Genomic DNA, 18,495 nt, shown 5'->3' with positions numbered 1-18,495 from the left:
AGCGAATGGTCTCTATCTACTTATATGGTCTACATAAATATATTCAATACACCAAAAAAGATCACGCCATGTTGTAAAATTCTTGTGGTACACTGAATATGTAGAGCGATCAACATATATAACTTTTATTATGAGTTATTTTACAAATTGACGTGATACTTAACTACTAAAAAAATAAAGTCGATCATTCCCAAACAGCTACCTTCTGGCTCCCCAAAGGTGTGGCTTCACCACTTTTGTCTTTTTTTTTTTTAAGTGACATATGTCACAATATGATTGGTGATAATGTGACACATGCATTAATGGATTCCATCAACATTTCTAACGGCAATGACCCTTTTTTTTTTTCTTCGTTGCTTATCTCAAGGTATGTTAAGTCACTTTTTAAATTGTGATGAGCGATTAGTTTGTCACAACTTCAAACTGTATGAACTAAATTAACAATTTTTCCTTAGTTTCATACAAATTGACTTGACAGTTTATGTGACACTTATTACATTAGCCACTAAAATATAGGCTCACAACTGATAGTCTATATGACAATTACTATATTTACAAACTAACGTAATAATGCTCTATATGACACTTATTACGTTAATCACTAAATTGTAAACTATAGTGTAAAAGGCAATGTGATACTTATTTCTATAAAATCAGACGATTACTTGAATTTGCCCAAATACAAAAATACATAGTAGAAAAAGCAACCGGCCGGCCAACATGAAAAATGTGACACTTATTTCTTACATGTTTTTGCAAGAGCTTCCATCTCATCATCATCCTAGTACAAGCTACGATGGTGATTGGTGGCCTTGGTCTCGCGAAATCAATAATAGATGATTGATCAATTGTGGATCACGCTTTACTTTTAACAAAGATAGTGAGGTTTACTGTAAATTTTAAAAGAAACCAAGCTAGCTAGTACAGAAAGCAACCAACTCTCGTGATAAATGTGTGACCGGCCACTACTATTAGGGCACAGTACTAGTGACAACAAATTCCGTCCATATAAGTTTGTTACTTTGAAGGAGAGATTAAAAGGCAATTTGATTAAGGTACTTGGGGTTCATCTTATATATTCATTTTTTTTTTTTTTTTTGCCGGTGGAGCTAGGTTCGGAGATCAGTCGGCCGGCCATGGGAAGTGTCTCCTTAGTCTCGGCTGCTGCAAGAAGGTGAGAGAAAAGTTCTAATATCTTGCACGCCCACATGATTTCATGGCAGCAAATTTGTGAAATCATAATTATATTAAGTAAATAAATGGACAAAATTAAACAGTATGTTAAAAAGTTAAACAAAATTTTGATTTTGATTTTGTTGTGCAACAAATTATCTGAAGAATAATCATAATTTTGATTTTGTTGTGCAACAAATTTAGTAAACCTTCATTTTCTTTCAATATAAACTCCATCACATTATATATTTATTCTATTCTGTACTTCAATAATATTAATTTTCAATGATTTTTTTTTTTTATTGCTTTTTATAACCATGGTTTTCTTCCCCTCAAATGGATCCAAACCAGCAAACCAAACCAATAAAATGGATCCAAATACCCAAACCATGAAAATCCACACTAGTGTCGAAGGTCGTATTTGGCCTTGTTTTTGAGATCAACATCCATGGTGATAGCATATGTAGAAGGTAGAAGGAAATGTCATTGAAATCCCATAAGAATAAAATGGGTAGAATTAGGTCAAATTGGTCACGTGCCACGCACGTGACCAGTTTTGCGTCTAAGAAGACGGAATCTCTTAAGGGAGTGTCTACTTCATATTAAATTGATAGTTTAGATGACCATATCATGTGAGTTGTCAGTTTAGGGGCTAAATAATATTTAACCCTAAACTATTTTTCTTTATTGCTTCTTTAGACATTTCATGCATTGCTTTGTGTGCTATAACATTAGCATATATATATCATGTGAAAATGTCACAGGCTAGAAGGAAAAGTAGCACTAATCACCGGTGGGGCTAGCGGCATTGGCGAGTCAACGGCAAGACTCTTCTCGAAGCATGGAGCAAAAGTTGTGATTGCAGATATCCAAGATGACTTGGGTCACTCTGTATGCAAAGATCTAAACTCTCAATCCACGTCCTTCGTCCATTGCGATGTCACCAAGGAAAAAGATGTGGAAAACGCCGTTAACCTTACCGTTTTCAAATTCGGAAAGCTGGACATTATGTTCAACAACGCCGGCATCGCTGGAGTAGCCAAAACGAACATCCTTGAAATTGCCAAGGCTGAATTTGAGCAAGTCATTGGCATAAACCTCGTGGGTGTCTTCCTCGGCACGAAACATGCCGCCCGTGTGATGATCCCAGCTCGCCATGGCAGCATAATTACAACTGCTAGCGCCGCCTCAACTGTAGGAGGCTCTGCATCGCATGGCTACACAAGCTCAAAGCATGGCGTGGTGGGATTGATGAGAAACACCGCTGTGGAGCTCGGACAGTTTGGCATTCGAGTGAATTGTGTGTCACCGTACGTGGTTCCCACGCCGTTGGCAAAAGATTTCTATAAGCTGGACAATGATGGAATTCATCGTGCTTATTCCAACCTTAAAGGTAAGGTTCTTGAGGCAGAGGATGTGGCTGAAGCTGTTCTTTATCTTGGAAGTGATGAGTCGAAGTACGTAAGTGGACATAATCTTTTGGTAGATGGGGGCTTCACCATTGAAAATTCAGGCTTTTCGATGTATGCTTAATTCTAATAAATTAAATGAGACCGATCGAGCAGTTTACTTGATTTTAAATTATTTTACTAAAGGATTGATAAGCATCTTGCTTCTACAATATGAATTTCTTCTCCCTCCTGATTTAAGCATCAAAGCTAGTCCCGCCGACAGACTTTTAGCAAGCTCTTTTGATGCATTAATTTCTCCTTTCTCCTCTAGGCATTCTTGATCAGTATCTCGGAAAGTAGTTAACAATATCAATATATAATATCATTAGTTACCATAGTTTTATATAATACAATAGGCCAATGTTTCAGAAATCATGAAAGTACCAATTAATACACAAATTTTATATAAAACAAACATTTTAAGCTTTTAAAATAACATGACAAACTTTGTTTAATTTTTCTTATACTGAATTAATGAAAATTAAAATAAAAATAAGTTTATATAGGTTTAGCTCATCTTATATATTATAACTGAGTCAATTTAAACAACTACAAATTAATGCGATTTTAGGTGTGCTCCAACATCTGTTTATTATAGTTATTGTTGTTTGAAATGATAATAATTGTTGGCAAACAATTATACTTGCTATTTAACATGCAGTTCCCTCTCAGAAAAGATCTAGAGGAAGTTGATTTTTCCTTTTCTCATAAGATGCAAAGTGCACTCATCACTTTATTTTAGTCATTTTTGTTTATAATGACAATGGCTCTGTTTGTTATATATATTATCTTTTTTGTTTTCTAGCTATTTTCAAAATAAAAAGAATAAGGTAACTAAAAACATAAAACCCTCACAAAAACATTGAAAATTGTTTTTACTTTCATGTCACATCAAAACACTCTTTTAAACTAAAAAAAAAAAACATTCTTGCATTCACATCATTGATGAGAAAAACTTGAACAATACATGCAGGTACGTATTACAATGTAATTAATAGACTAAAGGGCTTCCTCCAAGTGAAGTAGTGAACCACCTCATCCATGAAAGAATGCGCATTATTTGCTAGTTTATGAACTGCACCATTTACTTTCCTATGGACGTGCATGAGACATAACCCGGTGTTGTAAAGAATTCAAAACTACTCTAGCTAATATCGTCAACTAATTGGCCATATCAACACCAATTTGTGTTCCACTTTTTGTAATGCTTGCAGTGCTTTTAGAGCATCTTCTCCTAGTTCCACCTTTTGCCACCCCATGCCAACTCTCTAGTGAAAATTACAAACCCTTAAAGCTGCTATGAATTTTGCAATGGCCTGATCATTAATATTATATTTTGGAGCCTGTAACGTTGCCAACATCTCCCACAAAGGATCCTTCGCAATCACACCTATGCCCATCTTCCTATTTAATTCATCTATTGCGAGCTTTCCAACTATGGTTCGCCACTCGACCTCCTTCGATCACACTGCTCCTTCGGTCGGTCTTAGGCATCTTTGTACTCATTAAGGGATTCCATTGCTTTTCGCACAAGTTGGCTCCGGTGGTAAAAATCACCCCATGGATCAATGAGTTTCTTCGGAACCACATGTTTCGTGCTACCATTGCCATAACTTCAGAGTCATCCTTATCCAATATGCTCTGAAGGCCATCCATAATTCGGATGAACTCTACATTCTCCACGTGATTCTTTTGAAGCTTCCGACCACGCATACTCCACACATCTCTTGCCGACGGGAAACTCCAAAGGCCAAACCCCGTTGTTTCCTCCTCCAACTCTCATATCGGTCATAGTGGATCTATCACAACTATTCTTTTAAAAAAATTTGCTTTTGTAGGCAATGCATTATTACCGGCCATCCATTTGAAAACTTTAACGACATTGGCAGTCTCCATCTTTCATATTTCTTGCATAAGAACACTCCCCTCTGTCATATCTTGCTGATAGGCACTTTTTACAGTAAAATCACCACTTCTTGTGTACCTCCAAATCTGTTGATCTTTGCCATTAAAGGAGCTGATGGAGATCTGACCAATTAAAACTGTTGTTTCCTCCACAAATACTTTTTTTAATCCAAGAGATATTCCACCACTTATGCTCCGTTTGTTTCGATGTAAAATGATTTTTGAAAAATAATTTCGGTATTTTATGGTGTTTGGTATAAAATGATTTGAAGAACAGAGGAAAATTTTCCTTGATACAAAAAGTAGTGAATGCCGTAGCATTATATACAAGGCTGCAGTGTTCTGCAAGGTATGAACAGCTAGACAATCCCACAAAATATGGGATTGTCAATTACATGAGTATTAGACAAGTATATTGACTACTTATGAGAATTACGATCTTGTATTCAAATAAGGTTGAATATCTTTCCCTGTTTGCATTGATTTAGTGTAAGCTCCAGCACCTTCCTTTTCTACTTCACCTTGGTCTACACTTCTTTCCTTTTTCGCTGCTGTATTACCATGGCTGTCTGGACTGAATATGGCACAATCTTCTCTTGCTGTTTTGAGTATTATTCCAGGATCATCATTACTTGTGACAGTTGTGCGTGATCCTATATGGGCTGTATCACTTTTCTTAACAGCCCCCCGCAAGCTGATGATGGGTAGCACCATAAGCTTGGATTTCAAGAAGACAAACCGAGGAAAGGAGAGGCTCTTAGTGAAGATATCTGCAACTTGATCATGAGTGGAAATAAACTTGACAGTAATATCATGATTAACAACTTTTTCCCTTACAAAATGGTAATCAACTTCAATATGTTTAGTTCTAGCATGAAAAATTGGATTGGAGGCTAGAGCAAGGGCACTAATATTATCACACCAAATTACTGGCACCGAGGGGAGAGGGATACGTAGCTCTTTGAAAAGCATTCTTAACCAATATAATTCAGCAGTTGTGATAGCTAGGGAGCGGTACTCAGCTTCAGTGCTTGATCGAGACACGATTGATTGTTTCTTGGCACTCCAAGAGACAAGAGATTGACCGAGATAAACAGCAAAGCCTGAGGTAGATCTTCTATCATCTGGACTTCATGCCCAGTCAGAATCACAGTACACTTGGAGCTGAAGACTACCCTTGGTATAGAACAAACCATCCTCCACTGTACCCTTGAGATAGCGTAGGACCCGTTTTGCAAAGGCCCAATGAGTGGAAGTAGGAGAGTGGAGATGTTGGCATAATTGATTTACGGAGAAGCCAATTTCAGGTCTAGTAAGAGTGCAATATTGAAATGCACCCACCACATGTCGATAAAGGCTAGGATCTGATAACTGTTCACCATCAAATTGGGACAACTTTGCACCACTTCCACATGGGGATTTAGCAGGCTTGGCACCATCCATATGAACCCGTGACAGCAGGTCTGCAATGTACTTGGATTGACTGAGATGTAGTCCTTGAGAGGTTCGTGTGACCTGAATACCCAAGAAGAAGGATAGACATCCCAAATCCTTGAGAGGAAACTCTTGCTGCAAGTGATAAATTAGTGCACTAATAACATTGGAGTGGGTGCCTGTCACAATTATATCATCAACATAGATGAGCACGAACAATTTAATAGCACCACAATGATATAGGAACAAAGATGTATCAACTAGAGATGCGATGAAGCCTAGTTCCAATAGAAAAACAGAAAGTCGATGAAACCACGCTCTAGGAGCTTGTTTCAAGCCATAGATAGCTTTGTGTAGCTTACATACAAAATCAGGATGCTGCTTGTCAATGAAACCTGGTGGTTGCTCCATGAAAACTTCTTCTGCCAAAAAGCCATGTAAGAAGGCATTGGAAACATCCAATTGCCTTATTGGCCAATCGAATTGGACAGCCAAAGCCAATATAATACGGATAGTAGAAGGTTTGATGACTGGACTGAAAGTTTCCGTGTAATCTAGCCCACTTAACTGCTCAAACCCTTTTGCCACCAACCGAGCTTTGAATCTCTCAACCGATCCATCAGGTTTTTGTTTAATCTTGTAGACCCATTTGTTATGAATAACATTATGGGACGAAGGTCTAGGACAAAGAGACCATGTGTGGTTGGAGATCAATGCATCAAATTCCTGTTGCATAGCATCCTGCCACCGAGGATCAGTGGCAGCCTGGCGATATGAACTGGGTTCAACCTCTCTAAGGACAGTGTGCAGAACAATAAGAGGGTATTTGGTGGAAGAGAACATCTTATAATCAGGGAAGGACTTTGGCTGAAGTGAACCAGTTTGTGACCGAGTTATCATATGATGAGAGGGAGCAACTGAAATTTGGTTTGGATTACCGGCAGGGGCGAGGGAAGGCTCAGTATGAGGTACAGAGGGAAATTCTGTAGAAACTGGTGCATCAAAGTTTAATCTGGGTGCAGCTGAATTGGACTCTGCCAGAATTGTGTCTTGAGGAGTTGCAGAAATAAATTCTGCAGATAGAGGGCTACCAAAATCTTCATGTGGAGAGGGAGTTGTGGTATGTGATGTTGGGGATGAGGGGACAATGTGAGATTGTGTGTTGGTTTCAGTAGTAGACCCAGAAACAGAATTTGTATTAGGAGGAATTACAACAATATGAGGGAAAGAATGACTTACGGGTATGGTCAAGGAAGCCTCATTGCAAGTAGGCAGTTTGGAGGACATTGTGGAAGCAGCTTTCTCCTTGGCTGGAAAGGAATTCTCATCAAATATGACATGTCGAGATAGATAGACCTTGTTGGCAAGAGGATCGAGGCACTTGTACCCTGCATAATGATACCCTAAGAAAATGCATGACTTGGATCGATATTCCAATTTATGTTTGTTGTAAGGCCTAAGCAAGGGATAACACTTGCAGCCAAAGACACGCATAGATTGGTAATTAGGATCCTTGCCATGGAGTTTAGTAAAGGGGGAGACATTATCAAGGGTAGGAGTAGGAAGCCTATTGATTATATGGACAACAGTTAAGAAAGCATCTACCCAAAACCTGTTTGATAAATGGGAGTGAGCCAAAAGGGTGAGACCGGTTTCTAAAATATGTCTTAATTTTCTTTCAGCCAAACCGTTTTGTTGAGAAGTGTATGGACATGATTTTCTATGTATTATCCCATGTTTATTAAGAAAAGCTTGGAACTGCAGTGAAGTGTATTCCCCTCCTCCATCAGATTGGAGTTGTTTGATGTTAGAGGAAAATTGATTTTCAGCAAGCTGTTTGAACTTAATAAAACTGTTAAAGACTTCAGATTTATGAACCAGAGGATAAAACCAAGTGTATCGCGAGTAATCGTCTATGAATATTATATAGAATTTGTAGCCACTCACGGATTGCACAAGGGATGTCCATACATCACTATGAATTAACTGCAGAGGTTGGGTAGAGACACGAGTGGACAAAGAAAATGGCTGCCTCTTACTTTTACCAAGTTGACATGAATTGCAAATAACTTCTTTATTGAAATTTTGACAAGAAACAGGAAGTTGAAATTCTTGAATAACTCTAGAAACAACATCAGTCCTAGGGTGACCTAATCTAAAGTGCCATCCCAAAGTAGATGTTTTTATTCCAAACATAGCAGAAAAAGCTTGGAGATATTTGGGAGAATTCCTTGGCAACCTTATTGGATAGAGCCCATTCTCACTTCTGCCCTCCAGTAGGGTGACATGAGTCTTGAGGTCCTTGATAAAGAAATGAGTAGATGTCAGTATAAAGTAACAGAAATTGTCTGCACAAAATTTCTGAATTGATAACAAATTGGCTGAAGCTGTAGGACAATGCAAAACATTATGAAGATGAAATTTATAATGAAGAGTAGAGAGAGTAGTTGAACCCGTATTTTCTATGGCAAGACCAGCACCATTGCCAACAGCCATTGTGTCCTCTTGGTGGAAAGGTTGCTTAATTGACAGGTTTTCGAGTTCATTGGTGATATGCGCATTTGCTCCACTATCAGCATACCACTGGTCATCATACACAGCATTGCTTTGTGCCACCATAGCTGCAAATTGAGGTGGAGGGTGGCGTCCTTGATAGGAGTAGTCCATGCGATGAAAGCAATCAAGTGCCTGGTGACTAGTTTTTCCGCAAATCTGACATGGAGGACGAGTTTCAGAATTATTAAAGAAATTACTAGGTGATATGGCCTCAGACCTGTTGTTGACATTAGTGCTGAAATTCTGTCTTGGTGCAGCAGATCGGAAAGGAGCACGTTGGCCAAAAAAGCCAGAGGATGGCTTTGAGTTGAAAGGCCGAGAAGTGGGCTTCCATTGCTGCTTGTTCTTTGGATGAGATTGTTGTGGTGTTTTCTGTGCGACTAGTGCAAAGCTAGAGATATCCGTTGCAGCAGATTGGTGTTGGCTTGCATCAGATTGTTGTTGATTAATCAACATTTCATGATTCAAAAGCTCATTTTGGAAATCATCAAATTTTAGTGGCTTGATTTGAGTAGTAAAGGAGACAACAGTGACAAAAGCATTGAAAGAAGAATTCAAACCACCAATGACATATGAGATGAGATCATCATCATTAATAGTTTTACCTACAGCAGCCAGTTGATCCGCCAATGATTTAGCAAACTGGAGATACTCAGTACATGTCTTAGAACCTTGACTAAGACTCTGCAGTTGACGCTTGATATGAGCTATGCGAGATGTTGATTGAGAGGCAAAGCGATTCGAGAGAGCAGACCAAACCTGCTTTGATGTGTTGAGTCCATACACAGTGGACAGCACTTTATCTGTGAGTGTGACATTAATCCAACTCAACAGAAACTGATCTCTCTTAGTCCAGAGAATATAGTCTGGATTGAGGGTTTTCTGGTCTTTATCATCAACCAGAAATTGTGGTGGACATGGCTCAAAGCCATCCACAATACCCATTAAATCATAGGTACGTAATGCTGGCATAAATTGAGTTTGCCATTGTAAATAATTGGAGCTACCTTCGAGCTTGGTAAAGCTACCTTGGGAGATATTGGGGAGAGCAAAACAAGGAAGAGCAGAGGAAGAGCTTGAAGCCATAGGATCGAATTTGGGCGTAGGCCTTTGAGGCTCTGATACCATAAAATGATTTGAAGAACAGAGGAAAATTTTCCTTGATACAAAAAGTAGTGAATGCCGTAGCATTATATACAAGGCTGCAGTGTTCTGCAAGGTATGAACAGCTGGACAATCCCACAAAATATGGGATTGTCAATTACATGAGTATTAGACAAGTATATTGACTACTTATGAGAATTACGATCTTGTATTCAAATAAGGTTGAATATCTTTCCCTGTTTGCACTGATTTAGTGTAAGCTCCAGCACCTTCCTTTTCTACTTCACCTTGGTTTGCACTTCTTTCCTTTTTCGCTGCTGTATTACCATGGCTGTCTGGACTGAATATGGCACAATCTTCTCTTGCTGTTTTGAGTATTATTCCAGGATCATCATTACTTGTGACAGTTGTGCGTGATCCTATATGGGCTGTATCACTTTCCTTAACATGGTAGAGGCGAAAATAATAGTCAACGGAAATCATTTTCAGTTTGACCGTAAAACCTTCTTTAATTTTTGGGAAACGATTTACGGTTTTGAAAACCGTAAATCGTTTTCCGAAATTAAACTCTTCGTCTTTTCACGCACGTTTGATATTCGATTGCCGAAATCCGGCAATAATCGGTCGTTGAAATCTAGTCGGCACTGGAATCCGGCGACATCCGGTCATCGTCACTGGAGCCGGCAAACCAGATTTCGGCCATGGTCAGAAGCCGGCCGGATCTGGCCGAAATCCGACCGGCTCTTGCCAGATCCGTCCATTGATCCGGCCAAATCTGGCCAAAATGGCTGGGATTCGGCTAGATCTAGATGGATCCAACCATTTATCCGGTCGGATTCGGTCAAAATTATCGGAATCCGGCCGGATCTGGTCAAAATGGCTAGAATCCGGCCGAACCTGCTCGCCGGAATCCGGCAACGGCAACTAGACATTGCCGGATTCCAGCGACAGTCGCCAGACTTTGATTTTCGTCTTTCGTAATTTTTTCGTGCGAGCCAAACGTTGAAAAATATTTTCGAGAAAATTATTTTTTCTGAAAATGATTTCGCCGAAAATATTTTACGATGAAAATTATTTTACGTCGAAACAAACGGAGCATTAGTATCTTAATTTGCTGACAGCGATTCAGGATTCTGTAACACTCTCCGGCGCCGCTTTGCTGACAACGCCTTGTTAAAATGTTCCAAGCGGCGGAATCCCTATCCTTCTAGCCATTTTGATGACCCCATTTTAGCCCAATTTACCCAATGTATCTTTTGCGTCATTGTCCATATGTCTCTACCAAAATTTCAGCATGATCGAATTAATATCTCTGGACATTGCTTTTGGAAGCTTTAGCAAGCTCATTGTGTAGATAGGAATAGCATGAACCGTCGCTTTCAGCAAAATCTATTTCCCTGCTCGAGATAAAAATTTTCCATTCCCATTGGTCGTTGGACTCCAAATTATGTCTTTAACATTTTTGAAAGTCCACATCCGTGATTTTTCAACCATTGCAGGCAACCCAAATATTTGTAGAAATTTTTGGTAGGTTGAACTCTCGAAAGTGCAGTTAATATTCTTCATGGCTTTTCCTCGCTGGTATTTTTGCTGAAGAAAATAGACATCTTCTCCTTATTCAATTTCTACTCCGAAGCATGCTCGTAGGGGTCGAGCACTTGCCGATAAACTTTTAGGCTTCAAAAATATTGCAGCAAAGGGAATGCGGAGTTCTCTGTTGGAAAGAGAAAGTTGTGGGACAGTTAAGAAATTGGGATGAAAGTAAGAAAATGGGGACAAGAATTGAACCGGAAAGGATCCGGTTGGTACAAAAGTAAGGGTAAATTTGTCTTTTAATATTTTTTTGGACAAACTTGACCTTATCTTTGTGCTAACCGGCTAACCGAACCGGAGAGGATCAAAATGCAGAAAATTGACGGAGAATTTGGGATGAAAATGTATAAAACTACTTTTTCAAATTGCAGGTAATGAAGTGTTTTTTTAAAAACGCATAATTTTAAAAGGCTAACTTACGATTTTAAATGTCAAACTGTGATTTTGTTAAACACTTAACTGTATTTTAAAAAAATTATTTTTTTAAATCGTACATTTTAAAATTGCTATTTTTAAATTGCACTTATTAAAATCACAAACACAAACGGAACTTATCTTTCCATATTATCAAAATTTTAAAAAAGAAAAAGTTACTTATTAAAAAAAAAAAAAAAAAAAGTATAAAAGTTTACCCCTCTCTCTCTCTCTCTCTCTCTGAACAATATGCAATGCCTTTATTATTAACTTATGCTTCCAAATTAGCACACAAAATTAAAAACCCCCCAAATAATAAACCTTCAAGGAATCCAACGTCTTATACAACTCCATTCGCCAAACTCAATGCTTTCCTTGTGGCGGAAAAGGACGGAAAAAAACCTGCGACATCTACAACTCGGAGAACAAGTTCGAAGAAAAAGCCGATCATGTGTTTAGGGTTTTCTTGCCAACACCGATCTGTGAGTCCTAGCGTGGTTTTGATTTCACATTTGTGTTGCTCATCGCTCGTTGATCATGAGTTTGTGTTCTGTTTCGTCGCTCAGAGCATGCTGGAAGAGAAATGAAATTAGTGTTTGAATCTTCTCTGAGCTAATTTTATGGGTTTTCCTTTAATCCAAAAAAGGGAATCGAATTAGTTGAGCTCAATTTTAATAGTTTCGATGTAGTTGAGCTTACGACCAGAGCGGAAAGGAAATTCTGTTTTTTCTTTTGTGGGTTTGTTGTTTTCCCGGCAATCAAACTGGGTGCTAGAGTTTTAGGGTTGAATTGCTTTGCTTTCATTCTAATTGCTTATTTGTTGGGTTTATTTGTGTGTTTATTTTTTGGTTTTAGTTCAATCTTCGTGCAATATATTGTGAGAGATACTTTAGATCCTGGAACTAAATTTCTTGAATTTAACTATTTCGAATTTTGCTGCATCTATCTTATGAAAATTTGAATTTTATTGTTCTCTTTTTTGGCTGCACTTCATGTTAACGTTTAACATTTTTTGGTTGCTAAGAAATGGAAGGACTAGAATTGAATTTAGAATTTCGAATCTTGGGAGTTCTTTTGGACATTCACAATTTCTAAAGGGTACTCCATGTGGCTATGAGGTTAACTTGAGCTTATGGAAATTAAAACAATATAGGATAGTTTTCTTTGTTTCCAAATTTGAGGTTTTTGTTATGCAAGATGTAATTGAATGGCGAGTGTAATACAGTGGTTTTTATTGTACTTTATAAATGTTGAACAGGTTTTGTGAGAGCTGCTTGTAATGATGTCAAGACCCATGCTGCTCGTTTTTCTGTTGATTATGCTCATAATCACTTCTCAATTTGAGTGGAAACAACAACTTGTGATTGACCTTGACCCAACTCCGGCCATCTCAAAGAAGCAGCACCAAATTTCAAAGAGGGAAGAAGCTGTAAAAGAGAAGGTAAAAAGGCTTTCTCATTTCCTGTTATGCATGCCACGTTCCTTAAATTGGTTAGTGAGTGAAGATGTTGGTTATGTGAACTTCTGTATCTCAAATACGGATCAGTAGTCAGTTGTGATGCTTTCAAACGTATGCCTGCATATGCTACATGATCATTAGTGTGCTGGTTGCTATTTCTTAGAACTGCATACTTCTTTTTTGAATTTGGTTACTTTATTAATGTTGCAATGTCTGCATCTCCTATTTGAGTAGTTAAGCTTTTGATTTGGCTTTTAATTTGTATTCCCACTGTCTCAGAATAAAGGGGAATTTGCAAATGGGAAACATTTTCTGAAATGTCCCTAGTTGGGCCTAGAAAGGTTGGTTCAAATTTAAGGGTAATATAAGAAATTAAAGAACTAAATTCTTTTATTTTTTTTAAATTCGGATATCCTTGAGACAGCAGCCCTATACTACCCCCCCCCCCCCCCACAAAGAGTGCTGCTTTTATGCAATCATTCAAAATTGAGTAAGTCAAGTTAGAAATTTGACATTGTTAGTTTTTTTTTTTGTCAATGACATATTGATACAGTTTTCTTCCCTCAAGAATGTAGATATATAATGTCCTGAAGATACTTGGGGGTGGTTTATATGGTTTAAGGAAACATAATGCAACTATTTCTTGGGTACAATGTGTCTGCGAAGCTGGATGCAAGTGGCGTTTTGCTCTTTAAATGTAATTTTACTTCAATTCTTTATTCAATTAACAAATCCCTACAAAACCTATAGAATTGACCTTTCTTAAAGACTAGAAAGTACAGTGGATTTGAATGAAGGAAAAAAAATGTTTAGTATCACATCAAGCAGGAGAAGGGAGATAGGACCTAAAACAGGGAGCCTTTTTGTTCTTCTGCTGTTTTTGTGTGTGTGTGTGTATATATATATATACATTGGGGTCTAGCTGCCAGGTCAATCTCTTTTCGGTAGACTGATCCGTATATATATATATAAACTTAACAATATTTCCGAACAATTGTCTCTACAGAATCCTCAGTTTTTTGACTTGCTAATTTCCAAGACTAAAAAAATAAAGGATAAAGGATTTACAGCCCCCTTCCCTACAAACAGAATCTTCTATGTTGTGGCCTGCATTTTTGTAAAAAATGTAATAACTTGCTGATAGGTGTTGTATGTGTAAGCGAAATGGAGAGATTGTAGATTGTTTGTTTCTCCACTTCTCAACTGCTATGGAGTTATGGCCTTCTGTCTTTGTCTTTTTTGGTGGGAGATGGATTATCCTAAGTCAGTGCTTGCTCTGCTTTGATGGTGGTGAAGGAAACCCACTTCATTCAGGAATTTAGTTTGGAATGTGGTGCCCTTTTGTCTCTTGTTGAATATAAGGCGGGAGAGAAATAGATGGACTTTTGAGGGACAAGAGCTTTCTATTGGTAGAATTAAGTCTGCTCTTGTGTGATTGCCATTTTTTGGATGTTAGATGGAAGTAGTCCATAGGGGGGCGCTGGGGGGGCTAGTGCGTTCCCTGTCTATCATGATATATGCAGTTGTTAGTTCTTGGGGTCCGTGGGATGTAGACTTAAAGGTTTTTGACAGCCCCACCTTTGATGATTTATGAGCCAGTTTTTTCCAAATAACCTTGGCATTTGATATAGTGTCATGTATTTAATGAGTAACAGTTAGTGATTTAGATAAACTATATTAATGTGGTTCTATTTTATAATGCAATTGGTTTGGCTCCTTAATGTTTCCGAGAGGTCATGTACGTTGCTATTGCTTATCTCACTAAACAGAGAACAGTCAGCATCATGGCTGCTGACATTTATTTCATTGAATTAGTTCTCAAATTATGTTTGGTATCTGACGATTTATTCGAAAATTTCTTTTTAAATCAATGTTGAAATTCTTTTCTGCCTCTTTTTTCCACATTGAAGGGAAGCATAATTTGCTGGTTAGGTGTTGTTGATCCTTTACTGACAAAGGTTTTGGTTGGGAGCTAATAGAGCCGAAGCAAATATTGGCTGTGGATGCCTGAACCATCACGATTGTTTTAACATCAACAACTGCTATAATAGTGGTGATTTTAATCTTCTAACCCATTTTATACAATTATAGCATTAAAATAGCAAATTTTTTAATCATATGATATAAATATTAATACGAGGAAGTGGAGAAACTTGCCAATGTTTTGGAGTCACGGATTTTATGCTTAAACAACATAATGGATTGTGAATTTGTTTATTTTCAAGCATTATTTTTGGTTAGGTAGTTCTTGGGAATTATCCTACAGGTCCATTAAAGAAGCTATTAATGCATATAGTTTGGGAGAAAAGAATGCATTGGCGAGTTCAGTTCAGGGTACTTACGAAAATTGGCCTGGCTTATGTGAAATGCTGCCTACCCCATTACACAATGACAACTATCAACAAATTTTTGGCCAAGTATCATGCTATTGTTGATAGTCTCATCTCAAACCTAGATTTCCAGTAAAGCAATGGGGGTGAGGGGGGTAGCCGGTTCTGATCGGGTGGGCGCTTTACAACAGATATACTAATATTCTTGTTTTTTTGTTATGAATAAGTAATCAATATTATTACTAACAAAACATCAAAAGTACAGACAACGTTCCACAAAAGCGAAAAACACAACACACCAGAGCAAGAAAAAGCTCTGTTACATCAAAACCGAAATCAACAAAAACTGTTGTTAAACCAGTACAGAAACATCTATGTTCCAATTTTGACAAATGTTGACATTCTCCCTGTTCTTCTTAAATTTGCCTTTGCCTGAAATCCGGGAGTGAACCTCCCAGAAGATCATCCTAAGGATCTGCTCCTCACTAACATTCTTGTTGCTCATTTCAATCTACTCCCTGATTTGTTTTTGTCACCATTTTCTTACTCCTTTTCAAATGAGTCTGCAATTGTATATCGGGGAGTTCTATTGTGCCTTGTCACTTGTCAGTCATGTAGTCTTTGTTCAGCTTTGATGAATTCGTTTCTGATTTATGTCTTTCACTTGGCGCAGGTCATTTTATCACAAGAGAAGCACATTCATCGGCTAAATGAACTTGTGCGGAGTCTCCGAGAACAATTGCAGCTGTGCAGACACAATAATGAGACTACAAACGGCAATGAAAGCCCTTTGACTGAACATGTTATTGAGCTTGAACGACAGCAGATCCTGGAAAACTAGAGTTCTTGTTGACATTTACCGTATATCTCCAAAAATTGTATAACCACTCTTTCTTCCTCGAGGTTTTGTATTTAAGGGTCACCTTTGTTTGGTGTCACACTGATTAATATCTTTGTAATTAGTATAAAGTAAAAATTGGGTAGAAAATTTGAGCCAGATGGCAACCTAACCTGTTGCTGAGATATGAAACCCTATTATGTAAGTGCATTTATTGGATCAACCTAAAAGGGTTGCAAACAAAACATGAGATGTACACTATATTGCTATTCAATTATTGGAAAAAAAAAAAATATTATTCATTTGCAATGGTAACCAACTTCAACCTCTGCAATTGATGGTTGCATGAAAAGAAAAAACTGCAATCAGGGTGATCAATCATTAGAAGCATTACGCAAATTTCTTACAAATTAGTCTCTAAAAGTGACGTGTCATTATTATGTGAGAGAAACTTGTTTTTTTTAGTAGGGTTAAATAGCCTATACACCCCTGTGCTTTACGACTTTTATTTTTTGCCTCCTTAATTTTACTTTTTATCAAATTTGGTACCTGTGGTATATAAAAATATGGAAATGGTACCTTCGACCAATTTTTCGTCTAAAACTAACGTTCAGCCACGTCATCTTACAGGTATCGGCGTACATGCGCGAACCTGTCCCCGTGGCACACCTCAGCACTGACATGGCTACCATTTATTTTTTTTATTATTTTTATTATTATTATTTTAATAATTTCTTATATATATATATAAAAAAAAAAAATTATGGGGTGGCTGAGCCACCCTCAAGGTACCATTTCTGATACTTATTCAAACTGTAGGGGGCACATTATGAAACTTATAAAACCACAGGGGTATATATTGGAGAAAAAAAAATTGTGTTCAAGTAACAAACATTTGGTCATTTTTTGGGTTATATCAATTGGTCACGCATATAATTTTGTGTTTCCAATTGTTACACATGACTGATTGTGTTTTGTTTTTTCTTTTCTTTTCTTTTTATGAAGGGTTCAATTCTTGTCAACATGTTATTCTGATACATGACATGCATACATGTTACTTTTGGTTCAAAACAGGCATACCAAATATACCAAATATTATTTGTGTATAAAATACCATTTGTGATATAATTACAAAACTAAAGTACCATTTCTGGTACTTATTAAAACCACATGGGGCACATTATGAAATATATAAAAGCACAGGGGTATATATTGGAAAAAAAAAATTACAGTTTTAATTTTAAGTTTTTTTTTTCTTAAAAAAATAAATAAATAAATAAATAAAAATTCTAGGGGTGGCTCAGCCACCTCCAGACCGGCCGGTCTGGGGGTGGTTTGGCCACCCCCGTGGCCCATGGGGGTGGTTTGGCCACCCCCAAGGGCCAAAGTGAAAAAAATAATAATTAGGTTTTGGCCCTTAGGGGTGGCCGAACCACCCCCATGGGCCACAGGGGTGGTTCGACCACCCCTAGATCGGCTAGTCTGGAGGTGGTCGAGCCACCCCCAGGCCAAAACCTAATTTTTTATTATTATTATTATTATTATTATTATTATTTCACTTTGGCCTTTGGGGGTGGCCGAACCACCCCCTTGGCCAAAATGGGGGTGGCCGGCCACCCCCATGTGGTCAGCCACCCCTAGATTTTTTTTTATTATTTTTTTTTTTTAAGAAAAAAAAAAAACCTTAAAATTAAAGACCACAAATTTTTTTTTCAATATATACCCCTGTGGTTTTATAAATTTCATGATGTGCCCCATGTGGTTTTAATAAGTACCAGAAATTGTACTTTAATTTTGTAATTATATCACAAATGGTATTTTATACACAAATAATATTTGGTATATATATATTTTTTTTTGTTACAAATATTTGGTATATTTAGTATGCCTGTTTTGAACCAAAAGTAACATGTATGTCTATCGTATCAAAATAACATGTTGACAAGAATTGAACCCTTCATAAAAAAACAAAAAACAAAACACAATTAGTTATGTGTAACAATTGGAAACACAAAATTATATGCGTGGCCAATTGATATAACCCAAAAAAATGACCAAATGTTTGTTACTTAAACACAAATTTTTTTTCCAATATATACCCATGTGGTTTTATAAATTTCATGATGTGCCCTATGTGGTTTGAATAAATATCATAATTGAACCCTTAATAAAAAAAATAAATTAATAAAAAACAAAAAACAAAACACATTCAGTCATATGTAACAATTAGAAACATAA

The 18,495-nt window shown here is 37.4% G+C and overlaps 2 protein-coding genes and 1 pseudogene across 2 annotated transcripts; 2 read left to right on the top strand and 1 right to left on the bottom strand.

Annotated features, from left to right (window-relative positions):
• Positions 1-1,050: 1,050 nt before the first annotated feature.
• LOC133878597 (borneol dehydrogenase, mitochondrial-like) lies at positions 1,051-2,730 on the top strand. The gene is made up of 2 exons (XM_062317165.1): positions 1,051-1,174; positions 1,938-2,730. Exons 1-2 carry the CDS (start codon positions 1,137-1,139, stop codon positions 2,704-2,706), a joined length of 807 nt encoding a protein of 268 aa, XP_062173149.1. The 5' UTR covers positions 1,051-1,136; the 3' UTR covers positions 2,707-2,730.
• Positions 2,731-9,004: 6,274 nt separating this feature from the next.
• Positions 9,005-9,119, bottom strand: LOC133878724 (small nucleolar RNA Z247; annotated as a pseudogene).
• Positions 9,120-11,918: 2,799 nt separating this feature from the next.
• LOC133878601 (uncharacterized) lies at positions 11,919-16,518 on the top strand. The gene is made up of 3 exons (XM_062317167.1): positions 11,919-12,112; positions 12,889-13,071; positions 16,093-16,518. Exons 2-3 carry the CDS (start codon positions 12,910-12,912, stop codon positions 16,258-16,260), a joined length of 330 nt encoding a protein of 109 aa, XP_062173151.1. The 5' UTR covers positions 11,919-12,112; positions 12,889-12,909; the 3' UTR covers positions 16,261-16,518.
• The last annotated feature ends 1,977 nt before the right edge of the window (positions 16,519-18,495 follow it).

The sequence above is a fragment of the Alnus glutinosa genome, chromosome 9 (genome assembly GCF_958979055.1).
Source record: "Alnus glutinosa chromosome 9, dhAlnGlut1.1, whole genome shotgun sequence".
Lineage (NCBI taxonomy): Eukaryota > Viridiplantae > Streptophyta > Magnoliopsida > Fagales > Betulaceae > Alnus > Alnus glutinosa.
The sequence above is the reverse complement of the archived record's forward strand: the minus strand, read 5'-3'. Positions and strand labels throughout refer to the sequence as shown.